This window comes from Typopeltis vanoorti, chromosome 25, assembly GCF_054136105.1.
Source record: "Typopeltis vanoorti isolate ZY-2024b chromosome 25, IOZ_Tvanoo_1.0, whole genome shotgun sequence".
In the NCBI taxonomy this organism is placed as follows: Eukaryota; Metazoa; Arthropoda; class Arachnida; order Uropygi; family Thelyphonidae; genus Typopeltis; species Typopeltis vanoorti.
In genome coordinates, this window is record NC_143573.1 from 36,251,815 (window position 1) to 36,270,254 (window position 18,440).

The following is an 18,440-nucleotide window of genomic DNA, read 5'->3' on the forward strand; positions in this document are numbered from 1 at the left end:
CGAGTCTAGTAAGTTAGCATCATTCAGTTAACGGAGAGTCGTAGCAATTTGTTCCTTAAGTAAAGCTTGGTTGGCGTGGACCCCCCCCCCCCCCACAACAAGGATTACTCTAAATCCATCACCATACCCTATATCTGAGGCACCTCGGAAAAAATTACAAAAATCCTAAAAAACCATGACTTAACGTCTTGTTACAGATCATATAAAAAATTGGCATCCCTTATCCGTTCTACTAAAGACCAACCTCCCTCCCTAGACCTACCTGCGGTATACCAGGTCCCTTGGAGCTGTCCTCCTTTGGCCAAACATGCAGGATAGCTAATATCAGAATTTCAGAACACAAGGACTACATCCGGTTTCACCAATACAGCAACATTCTGGTCTTGCAGACAATGCGCTGGATACCCGCCATGATAATACACCGTGAATAGTAAATTCAAATACGAAAGGCTTTTCATGGAATCAGCCTCAGCCCTAAGAAACAATCCAAACCTCAACAAATTTGGTTGCATGAGACTGCCCTAAATTTGGGAAACCTACATCAGAAGACCTACAGCCCAATCGCCCAAGAATACCAACATTGCCTGCTAGGGGGCACCATCATGACTTTTAGGAGAAAGAATAGCTTCCTGCTTTGTCCTCATTTACTGTTTGTTTTGCTTGCGTGCAAGTGTCTTGTTTTTAAGTTCCTGTGAAAATGGCAATGTGACATTGCAGAAATATTGGAAGTGTATTAAAATTTATTTTAATGTATATCCTAGTATATGGTGTAATTTCCTTAAGCTATTTAGTAAAAAGACATCAAAAAAGTGATATACAGCAGATGCATGTCTTTCTTCTTTTCAATCTTTATATTTGTGACATTGGGAAGAAGTTGACAGGAGATATACAGCTATTTGCCGATGATGCAAAGATAGGTAGGGTAATCAAGAATATGACTGACATGTGCAACTTGCAAAATGATCTGAATGAGCTGGAACTGGGGGCATGAAAAAATGGCTGTCAGTTTAATGTTAGTAAATGTAAAGTTATGCACTTTGGTGTAATGAGATATCCAATGACATTTTGTATTGGCAGGATTATGCCACTGTCTAGGGAACACACTAGGGATCTTGGAGTTTTAGTAGACAGGAAATTGACGTTCAGGGGACATACAGTAAAGAATGCAAACTCAACTCAGAGAATAATTTGCAATGCCAAAATGAACATATAAGGAATTCATTTTGTCTCTTTACAAGGTTTTGATATGATCTCATCTGGACTACTGTGCCAGATCTGGTCTCCTTGTTACCAAATTAATGCAGATACAGTGTGGAGAATACAAAAGGAGAGAGTGTTAAAAATAATATAAGGACTGTGGAATTTAGATTATGAATTTGTGGACTGTAGATGGTAGAAAGAAAAGAAAAGGGGGCAATATGGTAGAGACATATACTTCAAAAAGGGTCATGCAGGATACAAGTAAATGAAATTTTTAATTTTATGAAGTGTGGGGAGAACACACAAGAGGGCATCTATGGAAGTTGAGAATGAATGCAGTCAAGAAAGGATGGGGGGGGGGGGGGAAGAGCTAGATTTTTCTCTTAATGGTGCATGACTGGAATTCAAGAGAAGGTATGACAGGTGGCATGAGTATTATGTGGCCTCCATCAATGAATTCCTAACTTCCTGGAGATTTGTAATAAAATAATAGGTAACAAAATGTCAGATTATTATTAAATGTTAGTTATGATTGTCAAGTCATAATTCTAATAGTGCTGTTGCTAATCCACAATTCTATCAACATGCTCACACTGTTCTTATTCAAGTATCCACTACCCATTTATCAAAACACTGTGACAAAGTAGTTATCCAAGCCAGGAACAAAAACCACAAAAGGAAGAAACAAATGTGATTTATTATAGTTAATTACAAATAGTTGTTAATGAAAGCTTCTATATATTATTACTAATCATTAAATTTTTCAAAATCAAAACAGGCCATTTGGGGGCCCCTGTTATAGTGATATATAGTGATACCAAGTCTAATAGGAAAAGGATACCTGCTTTCGAGATGCAGTTGTTAGATCTGAAACGGGCTACCTCACTCTAAATGAGGTTACCCTTCCAGAGTCTAACAGTAAACATAAATTAAATAAGCATACTTATCATTTAGCACAGTGTGACCATGTTTTTATAGGAAATAACATCTTGCAAATTAAATTTAGAACTGTTTAAAATGAAGTTAATGTATTTATATATCAAATGTAAATGTAAGTCAACAAAAAGGGGCAGTTATAAGAGAAATTTTCAGTAATATTCCACAAGTAAAAGAATGCCAATAATTCGGCAGGATGGGGCAAAGGTTGCCAAAATGCTACAAGAGCAGCGTAAGCACCCGTGGGTGTTACATCTGAGAAAATTTCATGATGCATACGTTCCTGGAATTAGAAAGCCCCGTATGAAGATCAGTGAGGTCACCCAGTCGGGGACCAATCGGCAGGACGATAGGAGAAATCAAACTCGGAAAGGTGGCGCTCTTGGGGAGCGAATAAAACCTGCAACACGGAGAGAGACCCCCCCCCGTTTTGTTTGTTCCTGTATTCTCACCGTGTGCTACAAGTGTTCATCGTGGTTCAGTTCTTAATTTTAAGAGCTGACCTTCGAGAAGTTCCAGCATGGCACCGCCACAGAGCACAGCAAGATCGAACGTAGGCCATCAATGAGAAGAAGCATTGACGTAAATCCATAGCAAAGAAACAGCGCCCGATTCAGGAAGAGCACGTGAATCCCTCATGGCAGTAGAATCAAGATAGCCAGAATCTTCACAAAGAAGGAAGGACGGAGAGAAACTGAAACAGTGTAGATAAGTACTTTCATATGTTCTAGCCCCTTTTAGAGAAACTGACTAACAGCACGGAAAAGAGTGTATTTCAAATATGTGATAAAAGGAAGTATGAAGAATTGAAATTTATGTGATTAACTCTATACTTTTGGACTGAATTTTAAGAACTATTAGTTTATTAGATATTTTGTCGTGATTCACTCCAGGGAAAAATATTAATGTGCTAAATGCTTAGCTGGCTTAATGAGTTGTAAACTAAAATGTCAAATAAGTTGAAAAAATTGAATTTGTAAAGATTTAGAAATCAATGTTTATTTTAAGAATGAGAGAGTAAGAGGAAAATAAGAGTTTAACTTAGTATTAATAATTGTTTTGTTCCTGTATTATATTAAATAATAAATTCATTAAAATTGTTTGATACCTTTCATGCCTGTATTTCTGACCATGCTGACTAACCCTTCATAAAATTCCAAACCTGTGATCATATATGTGCGCTGGGATATCCCAATTAAGAGTGAAAAGGAGCACGACTGCAAATAAACTAGAAAACCTAAGGCTTCTGAATTATAGTAAATGATATTAGTAGCACCTGATACCCTATAACTATCCTTAGGCTGAGTTTAACTCTACCCTTAACGCCCAGGCTGGCACAGTAAATAAATTTGCCTGAGTGAGTAAGGATAGCTTATAGTGATCAGGGAACAGGTAATTCTGGGGGCCCAAAATTTGAGAAATCTGAGATAAGCGATAAGATCACATATTCAAGTAAGATAGAAGACTTAGGGATACATGAAATTAAGGATAGTAGACAGAAGCCAAAGTATATATTAGAAAGTAAATCACGCAAAGAATAATATAAAGGGATAAAGATAAAAGAAATGTAACAATGGCGCAGACTCGACGACACACGATGAACACAAAATATAACACAGTGTTACAGAAGGCTATTGAGGATATCATATGCTGAAAGGCAGACAAATGGATGGATGCTAGAAAGGATCAGTAGAACTTTAAGGTTCCTTAAAGATATTGACAGAAGAAAGTTCAAATAATTTGGACACATTGAAAAGATGGAAAGTCTTTTCAGAGTAATAGAAGGTAAAGTTCCTGGAAAAAGAGAAAGGAGTAGACCGCCAATGAGATGGATAGATGGTGTGTCTGGAGTGACTGATCTTCAGAGAGTTAAAGCCTCTAGAAAAGCATACAACAGGACCACAAGGCAAGAACTTGTGTGGCACATCACTGAACATATGAGTGATGACCATATGGCATCTGTTTGATGCCAATGAACAGATGGACGGATAGTGGCAGAGCTCCTATATTAGACTCCATTGTGCTTTTTTCCATTATAAGTTTTAAAAATAGCTATCCCAGTGATATTATCTAAATTTAATTAATTTATTTATCAAATATATAGTAATTGTAGGACTAATCACAAAGCCTCTGTAGTTCAGTTTCAATGAAATACAGAAATGAGGTACAGAACCTCTGTGATCAGGCTGGAAAGATCTCAGATTTGAATCCATCTAAGATGTTAAGAACCTTTATCAGAGCTTTTCAACTGAAGATGAATTAGCCATTCTCATATAGAGGAGGAAGGGTTTTTCCTCCTGGAAACTCAAGTTTTAATCCCACAATGAATCCAAGATAGAGAACACACAATTTACACACAAGAATATATATATTTAAGCATAAGACTAACCACCTTATCCTAAAATTATGGTTTCAAAAACCAGTTAGGTCTTAAGTGCATGCAAGTATCATGGATTATTATTATTTAAGACTAATCAGCAGAATCTCAAATTGTGTTCTTGTTCTAATATGCTGCAAGCAGTGTATATTATTCACAAACTGGCTGCATAGACTATATGATGATTACAGTCTATTTTAGCTTCTATGAATAAAAAAGTAATATTATTGACTTTTTCTTTCTGATAAATTAATAAGAGTAACTAAATATTAATTGTTTTATTAGAAAATCTATTAAAATATACAATCCAGATTATGAAGCAGCTAAATAAACAGCACTAGATCTCCAGTAGTATGAAATACATTGGCTGTATTACTCATGCTATTATTATCATTCCCAATCTCTACGCAACACTATGCTACTCTATCCAGATTCAATTAATCTGCAATCATTAGCAGCAGTGCTCCATCACTTCTTATTCTGCATGTCTGAATTTAGTATCTTAATATTAATTACATATATAATTTCTGGAGACAACTGGAAAGAACAGCAGTCATTAACTGGCAACTGCTACTTCATTAACTAGTTAACATAATCTATTTGTAATTTCATGATGTTCTGCATATGAAAGATGTTTCTTTGAAAAAAAAAAAGTATATCACATGCATGTTTCTAATGAAAATATAAACATCGTTTATTCAGTTTTCAGGTTTTATACAAGTTGGAAAGGTTTATACAATGTGCATTAATACATTAAAAAGTTATTGCATATCTTTTTTCTTAAAACAGTAAACAGTACTTAGTATCTTAATAGCTCAAAAATAAGCCACTTAATATCTAAGTACACAACCTAAGTAAACTGTTTCACAAAAATTCCATAACTTTAAAATTGCTGCATAAATAAGACTAGAAAACTTTTGTCAGATATTTTCTTATATTTTGAGGTACTGTGTAGGAAAGGTCACTTCAACATGCATTATACTAATAACAAAAAAGAGGATAAATGGGGTCTGATAACAATTAGACAGACTTGTAAGTTTTCATGATTTAGCACCACTAGCAAAAGTATCAGTTATATTTCAAGCTTTATTATTAAGCAGATTCACAGCAAGACATTAAACAAAACATTTCATTAATATGACATACTGATCTGAATATATACAGATATATGATAATGCGATTTATACATAATAATCTGAAAATCAATCATTTATTGTTGAGAGAGAGAGAGAGAGAGGGAAAGGAAACATACAGAAGGCAATGATGTATTTTTCTTTCAATGTAAAATTATATTCTTATATTTTTTCCTAGGTAAAATTATTCTGGAACAAGTGTGCATTTGCAGTATTTTACAAATAACAAACTTTGACAGAGTGTATACTTAAAAAAAAAAATCTTATCCATGGAAGGCTGCAAATCCATTGGTAAACTAGTACTACAGGGATATATGGTAATCATTCATTATTTGCTTAAAATTGTTTGTCAGTCTGCATTTATAAGAATTTTTTTAATGTGAATTTCCCATATGAATGATTGTGAGCCTACAGTATATTAGTACTGTGGATGAGCCTAGGATTAAATACTCTTAGTTTCCCCTGCTCTACATATTAAATATAGCATACTTTTCAGGCTTCTCATATGCAGAGAGGTGGCTTACTTGAAAGCCAAAGCTTCAGAATCAAACATATTGTCTCATTCTCTCTTTCTCACGCTCTTCCAAATTTGACTGTTTAAACCAGGGCTCCCATTATGCAGAAGCCGTATTTGACAGAAAAAAATGTACTCACCAAGATTCCCATTTTTTAATGATCTGTCCTAATAAGTCAATAGGAGTCTCATAAGTGATTAGTGGTGGTAATCGGTATTTAGAGAACACTTCATTTGTGTGAGAACCATTCCAAGAAGGAGAAGTCAATAAATAATAAGAATAGGAAGAACAGTAAAAACAACATTGGATTTTTGGAAGATAATTTGTTACTTAATATCTGTTACTAGAATGGCCCTTTATATTATGCATAATCTTCTGTGTTCTAAAGTTAAAAAACAATATTTTGTTTAGAAAGATATTTTTTATTAAATAAAAAAATATCTTATTTTGTCCAGTCTACAAGAACTTATCAGCTGGGAAAATCTACTTGCCACAAGTGAGTGGATGAGCATATTTGTTGAGCCATGGTTTAACACTTTCATTGCCAAGCTGAAAATTTGAATTTCGTGTGGTGGCCAAATTTTTTATATTTTTTTTTATTTAGTTAGCGACGTCCACACGATAACGCGTGATCGGCCGTTTGGCGAGAACTCGCATCGCGTGATATTGTTCATTGCCAAGCTGAAAATTGGAATTTCGTGTGGTGGCCAAATTTTTTTTTATATTTTTTTATTTAGTTAGCGACATCCACGTGATAACGCGTGATCGGCCATTTGGTGAGATATCGCATGATTGGCAATGAACGTGTTAAATATACACACCAATATGTTGTATGAGTTTAAACAATGAATACTATCTAACTTTTTAAAGCTTGAAAATCTATATACTGTATTTATATACATATGTACATGGTATATAAGTAATATTTTGGCTTATCAATATCACATGCAAATAACAATTTCTGATTTATTCCTTGGGATATAAACTGCCTTCATTGTGTAGAAAACTTTGAACAAGTCTTTCCATATGTATACTACTTAATGTTATGCACCTAAGAGAAATAAAAGTTATATTACATTCAATATAACTGAAAGAGAAGTGCAACATATATTTTGATACACTATTCCTTATATGTAAAGTGGAACAAACCATTATACTTCCTTTTAAATTATTTTGACTCATCTTCAGGGATCAAACTGAAGTGAAGTGAAATGCAATTTCTTTTAGTCGTTTAGTATTATACGATATATATAATATACAAGATTATTATATATATCGTATATAATATTATATATATTATTATCGTATATTATTTAGCTGTATATTCTATAATATAGAAGATACAGCTAAAGTGTTAATTTTAGCTGTATCTTCTGTATCCTACAGAATGATTCATAACTGCACAGCATTCTGCATGCAGTATGTTAAAATATCTCTATAAAAAATCTATATTATATTCTTGGTTTAATCCTTTATCCAAGTGTAAGCAAACATAGTTTGTGGGTGAAGTATCTTCACGACTGGGCTACCCTTCCCACAATGCATAGCATTATACACATCCAAAAGGTATGCTTTGTATTATGAGGGACTAAAGCAACTGATGTGAAGTCATTAGCCTTTATGTACAAGTAGCCCAGTCATGAAGATACTTCACGTGCAAACTATGTTTGCCTTACACTTGAACAAAGGATTAAACCAATAATATAATTTCTTGGCATCTTTAATTTATAGTCTAACCAAGTAAAAAATCTTTCAATATCTCTTCAAATCTGTAAAATACTAATAGCAGTTGCCACAGCCTTCTGAACCTATGGAAGAAGGTGAGCACACTAGAACAAGTATGATGATTATCTATTGCTAATCATAGAAAATGACAGTTTGCTGCAAGCTATGTAAGGAGCTAGCTGCTATAAAGTACATAAACATTAATTATTATATCAACTATAATTTTTAGTGCATAGGTCTAAGTGATTCATTAAAAAAATATTGAAGGAGAAAAAGCAGAAATGGAAATGTAGCATATGTATATTTAGTGATCAACAAAGCATAACATAACATGCAAGCCTTTGTTTCACAACTATTGATATTCCTATGCTAACCATCATTCAGCCCTGATACTAATGCTACTCTCTAACACTAATGTAACTGGGATGATCATCGATTTAAAGAAAGAAGCAAGCAAACTAAAAAGTACTTCAGAATATCTTCTTCTTCTCTTTTATCCTCAAGACAGATTGAGTCCCTCATGGATATGAGCCTTTCACCATTCTCTGTCCAAAGTAAGTATATGCCAACAGCTTTGAAAGTATAATGCAATTCTAAGGGCTTTATGCCATATGAATCTTGGTCTTCTCCTGGGTCTTGTATACACCATAGCACCCTCAAATACCAAGTGAGGAAGTCTATCCAGTTCCATCCAACAATGTGACCAAAACAATGGAGTTATGCTTTTTAACTGCGTTAAGAATTTGAGTTAGGGATATTCAAATCTTGCAGCACTTGTGCTCTGTCCAATGAGTTTATTTATTTTCCATTAGCATTCTATTTCAATTTTCTTTGAAATGAAATTTTTAAATGAGCTCTGCTTCTTTTTTTAAGGTCCAAATTTCTGCCCCATAGAGAGCTGTTGGTAGTATTATACCTTCGTATAATTTTATTTTTAGAGATGTAGAAATTTACATCTCTAAAATAAAAATAAAATTATACGAAATGACATAGCAACAATAAAACACAGACTTTCCAAATTTTATTGTTTATTCATCATTGACCATGATATAGAGAGTCTTGTTTAATTGTTGCCATGTCATTTAAATTTGAAGTCAAGTTTGTTCCTAGGTAATTAAAACAATTAAGTTTCTATGATTTCCTGATTAAGTGTTATCTGTATATCTTCCAGGTGTCTTTCAATTTTCATTATCTTTCTTTTACTTGAATTTAGGACCAGTGGCAGGCCCTCCCCCCTAGTATATGTATGTGTGTGTGTGTGTGTGTGTGTATATATATATATATATATATATATATATATATATATATATACACACACACACACAAAGAAACAAGCTATAATTACAATCTACATGGTATGCTAAAGTCACAGTAATTTGGTCAACCATTAAAGCTACTGGCCTGACCTCCGGTGGAGGGGGGGGACCTTACTACATTAAAGCTAGAGTCCTGTTATTAGTATCTATTTGGTTACAAATCATTAAGAGATCAGAGAACAACACACTCACATAATTACTTACAAAAAATTAGAGCAAAACAGTATAGATGGTGGCCAATAAGAACTGAAATTATTGCTTAGAGTCCTAAAATAAGGATTTGCTGGAAAACTTGAACTTAAGTAGGCTGAATGTGTGCCATCCATATTCTTGGGATTTTTATGGCACCATTATTGTCAAGATTAGGATGGTTGATCAAAATTTCAAAGAAGCTTGTGAAATTTTGTGAAAATACCATGTAGATTGTAATGTAGCTTGTTTCTTTGTATACTCTAGATCAGAGGTCAGCAACCTTTTCAGACTCGCGGGCCACATTCAACTTTTATTTTTAATAATCGGGCTGCAAGCGTTTAATTAATAGAAAATAGGGGGTGAAAAAATACTTAAATTATCAAATTTTATTATATCAATCTTAAAACACATAGAAATATTTAAAGTACGAGATATGAAACAATGAAAATGAAACTCAAAGAAAAATTATTATCACGTAAAAACAAAATAATATAGTTTATGCATCATAACTTGTGTGTCTCTCTGCTTAATGTGACTTTTGTGACTGCTTTCTCTTAGTCGAATTATCTAGATCCACTTGATAACCTAAGCTGAAAATTCGAATCGAGGCATGCAAATGTTCAGTCAGTCAGTCGAGAAGAAATTTTGTTTTTTCTAAAACTCATGGCAGGAAATGCTTATATGTATATGTATGTGCTTCCAAATGCAACTATCATCTTCTTTGCGAAAATGATTAAACCTTCAAATTTGTTTGTAAGCATTGATAAAATTTTTGGATATTTTCTAAAGAAAATGCATTCTTTAATGTCTCATTGTGTTGTAATTCCAAAACCTTCATCTATAGTTGGTTTGGTATGTCATCAATGTCGACATTAAAAAGGTGCAAAAAGAATCACATTTCGATGCTATTTTTATGAAAATCCACAAATCTTATTGAAAATTCCATTAGTAAATCTTCAGTAATACCAACAAAAGTTTCCTTTTGTGTTTGCCATCCAACTGTAGATGCAGATTTGCAACATATATAATGATATAGATTTTTTTCATCATATATTTCTTCAACAGACATAGTTTGCCTTCAAAAGCTTTTATGTCAGAAAACAGTTCTGCTAGTAATTTACCTTGGCCCTGCAGGTTCAAATTAAGTTCATTATGGTAGTTGTAATGTCTACCATAAATGCAAGAGACATAATCCATTTTTTATCCGATAATTATAGGACAGTATTTTCATGTTCTGCCATGAAAATATACGTTTCTTCACGTAAATTAAAAAATCTTTTTAGCACAGCACCTATACTTAACCATCCAACAGTTGAGTAGTAGATAATGTCCTCTTGAATGTCCATAACGTCTTTTCTTGATGATAAAATTTTATGGGCCACATGCCATGTAAGTATGATCAATCTTTTATGGGTGGCCAAAAATGCACGTTTGGGCCACATGCGGCCCGCAGTTGCCGACCCCTGCTCTAGATGATGCCCTTGATATGAAGGTTGAAATGGCAAGTGATTATTCTGGTTTATATTAAACTGTAGTTTTACTATAATATGGTAGTTGTTTCCATAATTTTTAATAACGAATGCTGATCACCGTCTAACCATGAAGGAAAGTATTCTGATAGTAGTTTGAAAAAATCTTAGTGTTTCAAAGTCTATGTTGTTTTTGTTAATATTTTAATAGTTTTCCTCTAGTGATTCCTCTACTGACAGAATCAAATGTTTGTTCAAAATACACAAAACTTCAGAATAAAAAAAAAAAAGGAAAATTCCAATTTAAAGCTATGGTATTGACTTAAAACTCATTTATCAAATTGGTTATCTCAGATAACAGGCAATTAGCAGAAATTTGGAAATAGTGGATGCTCTTCAGGAGCCACATGAAACTGTGCTTAAAATTATTTGAATGATTTTTGCATAAAATTCACGTTGAATTTAATGATAAGGATACTGAAGTTTGTGTACCAACACCATTATCCATAAAATAACAAGACAAGCCAAAATATGAAATTTTTAAGTCAAAGGAAACAAGAGACGAATCGCCAGACAAATGGCATCAAATTGCAAAACAACAATAAAAACAGTTTCACAGTTTGCAAAAAATTAAAAATAGCTGACTTTGAAGCCCAAAAGTTATATGGTGTAACCAAATAAAAATTTGAATGTCTATGAGGGATATGCTTGCTAAGTAACTTATGAAGCAAAACTGGTCCCATTATGTTATTTTCATCCCTTGAGCATAGACAGTCTTTTGCAAACGAAGATAGCCAATTTATTTTATTTTATTTACCGTATATAAGACGACTCTCAAATACTACGGAAAACCCCTTGAAATCATGGGTCGTCTTATACGGTGAGTATAAAAAGGGAAGATTCATTTCTTGGATGAACATTTAGGTAGTTACAATACATCGTTATATAAGAAAATAGGCAATGTTTATAAACAAATCAGATTAATTTTTTGTTACATAAATTTATTTAAAATATTACAATAGATGCAAGTCTTAAAAACCAAATAATAATTATTAACCTCAATTTCCATGTTAATTTTCTTCATCATCTGTTGAAAATAGTTCTTCAGATTCATTGTTTAAATGATTTTCATATGGATCCCAGTTCGAATCCGGTGAATTGATTTCGTCTTCATCGTCATCAGTGTCCCACAACAAACCATCTTCCATACCATCCATAAGATTAGAGATACCACACTTTTTAAATGATTTTATTACAGTCTCTACTTTTACTTTATTCCATGCTTTGATCACAAAATTGCACAACACATCAAGTGATGCAGCACACATAGATCCACCATTTGTAAATGATTTTTCACCAGTCAACATCCAATTATTCAACTCTTCTCATATGTAATCTTTAACTGGTTTGTTCAAGTAGACGTCTAGTGGTTGCAATATAGAAGTTAAACCACCTGGTATAACAGAAATTTTTGTGTTATTTTTTTCTAGGACTTTTGGTATTCTCAGTTAAATGACTACGAAACATATCCCATACTACTAAACTGCGTTTCTTCATTATATTCATTATACCACCTGGTCGCATGTTCCACACATTATTTATCCATAATTTCACACCATTTTCGTCCACCATCCTTTTTTGTGAAAATGTACAAAAACACCTGAAGAAAATTTTATCTTAGGTTTAGTTTTACGTTTGAAGATGATCATTGGTTTCAACTTGGTTCCATCAGCCAAACATGACAACATAACTGTAAACCTTGTTTTTTCATGACCTGTACTTCGAACTAGCACACTCTTACTACCTTTAGACTCCACTGTTTTATTGCTTATCATATCAAAGCTCATACGAGTTTCATTCATATTTCCAATATTTGACAATAGAAATTTATGTTCTTGTCTCAACTGAATAATAAATTTATGAAAACTGGTAAGTTTGTGGTCAAGATCTGTTGGTAGTTTTTGAGCAATTTTCGTTTTTTGTTGTATTACCAGATTTTGTCTGTTCATAAAATGATTACACCATCCTGAAGTAGCTTGAAATTCTACACTTTCATCCAGATTCAATCTTGCCCATTTTAGTACATATGCTCTAATCATATTTCTTGTAACAAGATAACTATTCTGCCTTTGTTCGAATACCCATTCTACAATGTGATTTTCCAGTTGCGGCCATCAGGTGATCCCCATTCTCATCGCACATTTTTCCTTTGGCCATTTTTTTAAAATATCTTCTTTCTTCCTCCATTTCCTAACCATCTTCTCGGTTACGTCAAACTTTCTTGCAGCAGCACAGTTAGTTTGCATTGCCATTTCACAATTACCCTTATTTTAAATCGAGCTTCATACTTTCTTCGTTTTGTTGCTGTTTCCATGATTTTAAATGATAACAATTTTAATAATCCTAAAATGTAAAAAAAAAAAATGCAAAATTAATAATTAATTAAAATTGGGGCTAATCATTTTTAACTAGGGTAATTCGCATAAATACTAAATCTCTGCTATGCCAAAAAATAACGGATATGCATAGATATAAAAATAACAGCTTAAAACCTAAAAATAGCCTAAAATTTAGGCATCGTCTTATATGCCGATCGTCCTATACGCCGACATATACGGTATTTATTTATTTTTTTGTTGCAGCGTGCAATGCATTTAGTACATTCACTTGGACCTGATTTGCAAACCCTAACAATATGAAATGATTGCTAGGGTTTGAAAAGAATAGGTGCATGCATTTTGAAGTGCTTAAAAGATATTATTCTTTTTAAACAAATTTTACTTGGGTAATAAATATAACTGGTACTCGCCACTTAAATGTAATTTATTTTTCTAAAACATATGATCTTGTTATCAATTTTAATGGCAATTCTATAGCAAGTCAAATTGATGCTAAAGTGACTGCAAAAACAAGTTTGAATGCAAATAAGAAATTGAAAAATCATCACTTGTGAAGATACCTCACACAAATTATTTGCTCATGCTTGGGTAAAAGATTAAAACATGAATATAATTTCTTGCTAAGTTTAACATACACATAAGAACATTTATAAGATGTGCATGTCACTTATGCAGATGCCTATTATATTGGTCATTTTCTGGCTTCACATCAATTAAAAGGGCAGCTGAAATGTGATTAAACCTAAAATTTACTCTGTTGAGGGGGGCTCCTAAAAGTTATTGCTTAATCAGAGCAACCTTAACTCTAGCTATGCTGAAAGGTATCATTAAAGATACCAAGAAATTATGGCTACTTGTATATGGAAATATGACTTCTGCATTACTTCAACCTTGCTATCACGTCTGGGTCCCACTGATGAGCCCTCAATAAAGGTTGAAATCAGTCTGGGTAGTGACCCTTCCCATAATGCATAGCATTATACAAATCCATAAGGATATGTGCTTTGCATTATGAGATACTAAGGCAAGTGATGTGAAGTCATTAGCTTCTACAAGGGGTTGCTTGAAAAGTTTTGTAAATTTCTAATAGACGGCGAACAATTTGTTCATTCATACCAATGTCTACATGCATCATCTTTTTCATGACCCCTGCAAAATTTTAGCCATGTAAGATGGATAGTTCTTGTTTGGCAAACATTTAAAATGACCGTGTTCGCATTTTTCATAAAAATGGAGAAAAATGAGTTTCGTGCAGTGATAAAACACTTTTATTTGAAGAAGTAGATGGCTGTGCAGATCAGAAGACTAATTATTTTTGGATAAATGAATTTAAATGTGGTCATAAGTCCATTGATGATGAAGCTCGCTCTGGATGACTGATTGAGGTCACTACGAAGGAAATGATTGACAAAATCCATGATATCGTTATGGAAGGTTGCTGAGTGAAAGTGTGTGAGATTGCTGAGATTGTGGGCATCTCAACTGAATGAGTGTATAATATCCTGCACGAAAAAGCTGTGTGAACGATGGGTGCTGCGATTGTTGACTGTCGATCAAAAACAAATGCGAAAAGACATTTCGGTGCAGTGTTTGGCAATGTTTAATCGCAATTCGCAGGATTTTTTGCATCGATTCGTGACTGTAGATGAAACTCAGATCCACCACTACACACTTGAGTCTAAGCAGCAATCAAAACAGTGGATAATGCCTGGTGAAAGAGCACCAAAAAAAGCGAAGACCGTTTGTCAGCTAGGAAGGTGATGGCCACTGTTTTTTTGGGATTCCCAAGGAATTATCATGATAGACTATTTGGAAAAGGGTAAGACAATAACAGGAGTGTATTATGTGCCAGTCCATTATTGGACTGTTTAAAAGAAGAATTGAAGAAAAAAAATGACCAAGATTGGCACACAAAAAAGTGCTCTTTCTTCACAACAATGCATTGTCCAACATCGGCCATCGCAATGGCAAAATTACACGAATTCGGATTCAAATTGGTTCCACATCCACCGTATTCTTCAGACTTGGCCCTGTGTGACTTCTTGTTCCCAAACTTAAAAATTTGGCTCAGTGGGAAAAAATGTTCTTCAAATGAGGATGTCATCAAGGTCATCAAACTATTTTGTCCAATTTGGCAAATCCTACTTTTTAGATGGGATGAAAAAATTGGAAACTTGCTGGACCAAATGTGTAGACCTTGATGGAGACTATGTTGAGAAATAAAGGTGATTTTTTTCAAAAAAATATGTTTTAACTTATTTTTTTACCAAACATTTCAAACAACCTTCGTATATACGACTTGTCCAGTCCTGAAAATACTTCAGGTACAAACTTTGTTTGCTTACGCTTGGATAAAGGAATAAACCAAGAATATAATTTCTTGGTATATATAACCAAGTGAAAAAACTTCCAATAACAGTCCAACACAATATTTCATAGTATGCATAGGCTTAGGTTTATTTAGTTGTTCATCTTTAATTTTGTGGTTTCATTCACAAGAAAAAAAAGAAAACAAACAAGATATTTACAGGAATGTACATTAAAATTTATAATACTCTACAGAATGATCAGGAAATTACAGGATTAACTTCCATTGCTACACACTTCATTCTTTTTTATGGTGGAAACTTGCCCAGCATTTCCAATTGTATGCACTGAATGCACCTAACAGAATGGCTTGTGAAATCTTCCTGAAATTGTTTTCAGAAACCAACAAGCACTAAGCAAATTCCTTGCTCACCATCCCAATGTTTACCATAATTGTGAAAACAACATCCACCAGCTATATTTATTGTTTAACAAATATGGTTTTTGTTGGCATAGTTGCAGATTCTTATCCCCCCCCCCCAAATTTTAACACTTGATTCCACATCACAGCATTCTGATTCAAGTTATAGTATTGCATTATGTCTACCGAAGAATACATAATTATTTTTTACATAATACAATTAATTATTCACTTGATTTTATTTCAATTTTATTTACATGTGTATGTATACAAAGATTATATATATATATATATATTTTAATTAAAATCTCATTTATTATTTACTTGTTTTCCAGACACATTTCACCACTCAGAACTGGACTTCAAGAAACCATAATTAAGTCATTTGCAATAAAATTTTGAATATTTGTACCAATTGTGGTGGACTGACATTGTGAACCTGCCTTATGTTAGCTTACTTTTATATTTAATTTAATTACTATTACCAAAATAAACTATTAATTAGCAGAATAGATTAAAAATGGAAAAGCAGTATAATGCTGTTTCACATTAATAAGAAAAATTACTCTAATTAAACCTTTATTGTGCCCTTTCATCCTTTCCACTGAGGAATATGATGTACAATACAACGATTAAGGATTTACTTAGACATATTATATGCTCACTAATTTGATTCAATCTATACTTACATGTAAATTTAGTTTTGATACATTAAATTTCATATTCTTCCATAAAATGATATATAAGACATTGCTGAAATAAATTAATTCTGTGACATTCACAAGAATATATAAATATTGATATGGCTCAAATTATTTTATTAATTTTTCACATTACTGAATATCTTTTATATCTAGCTAGTTTTAGTTTCATATAAACATTAAACTTAGGTATGTACATATGCAAACACATACATATACAAAATAAATAAATAAATAAATAAAAATCAAGAAATAAAATTCTACTTTTTTCAATTTTTTGCCTTGATCTGAGATTTTAAGCTATAGAAATCGAGACTATGTTATTTGTGGAAATTCGCTTTAGCTCTTATCAAGACTAAAGTTTAAAATGTATTATTATTATTATTATAGGCAACTCCAAAGAGTCCTTAGATTCATCTAGGGAGGCCCTAAACATCATGTCAAGAACTATCCAACATTTGTACAGTATCTATCGTACTTTGCTCTGAACTCATTCACAGTCATGGCACCCACAACACACTCTGGCAACCTATTCCACTCATTCATTACTCTCCAAGCAAAAAAAACCTAGTTCTAACACCTTTGCTAACTACACTGTCACTCAGTTTCCATGGATAGCCCCTAGTTCTCCCATCGCCAGACCTGTTCTGAAAACTTTCCTCTAAATTAATCTTATAAAAACCCTTCAGTAATTTGAATGTCTCAATCATATTACCCCCTTTTCTGCCTATCAACTAGTTTCTATAACTCACAAATCTTCAACCTGTTCTTGTAAGGTAATTCCATAGTCCTGCGACCATCTTGGTCACTCACCTCTGGATACTCTCCACATCCTCCTCATCACCACCTAGAAACCCTGGTGTCCAGATCTGCACGCAGTAGTCAAGATGGGAGTCTTATCAAGGCTTGATAAAGAGGAACAATAACCTGTTTGTCTCTGCTCGTCATCTCTTCAGTAACCAAGTACAGTAGTCCCCTCCCTTATCGGCAGGGGATACATTCCAAGACATCCTGAGGATAGTACCAAACCCTATATATATATATATATGTGGCGATCAGCTTTTACTCGGTTATTATACATTTGAAAAAAATAGATTTAATGACTCCAAGACCGAGATAACATATAAAGATTTTAATGATAAATACTACTAGTTTCGGCATATAGCAGCCTTCTTCAGGTATTTATAAAGGAAAGGAATACTAATAAACATTGAATTATTTAAACAAACTGGAAATTACAGGTACAAATTGCTTCAAGAAGAAGGCTGCTATATGCCGAAACTAGTAGATTTATCATTAAAATCTTTATATGTTATCTCGGTCTTGGAGTCATTAAATCTATTTTTTTCAAATGTATAACAACCGAGTAAAAGCTGATCGCCACATCTATAGCCTAAATGACGAGGCGTCTCAAATAAAAATACAAAGGAATTTTAAAAGAACACTGAAGAAAATAGGATTGAAAATAAACAGGTTAGTTTTCCTCAAACGTTGTAAGTTCCATGCAGTTTTTCCCAATTTCATCTCTTTTAAAGAAAAGATAACAACGGAACGCGCTAAAAGAATCTATCGTAAAGCTAAGATGGATCTCCTCAGCGAAAGAATTACAGACACAAAACGTGGTTTAGCTTTTTTGTTCAGCACTAAAAGATCTTTAACTCAAAAACTTGAAGAAATTATGGATAATGTTAACTTACATGATTTTATCATTAACAGTGAAGCACAAGCCACACGAATACAAAACAAGAA

General features: G+C 33.2%; 1 protein-coding gene across 6 annotated transcripts in view; it reads right to left on the reverse strand.

The window, feature by feature from the left end:
• Positions 1–5,189: 5,189 nt before the first annotated feature.
• Positions 5,190–18,440, reverse strand: part of LOC150092666 (protein saal1) — a 226,446-nt gene continuing 213,195 nt past the window's right edge. For all 6 annotated transcript variants that reach the window (XM_090414561.1, XM_090414560.1, XM_090414559.1 and 3 more), the window contains one exon: positions 5,190–7,212. In XM_090414561.1, the coding sequence (XP_090270687.1) occupies positions 7,195–7,212 (18 nt within the window). In that variant the 3' untranslated portion in view covers positions 5,190–7,194. The remainder of the gene's footprint in view (positions 7,213–18,440) is intronic.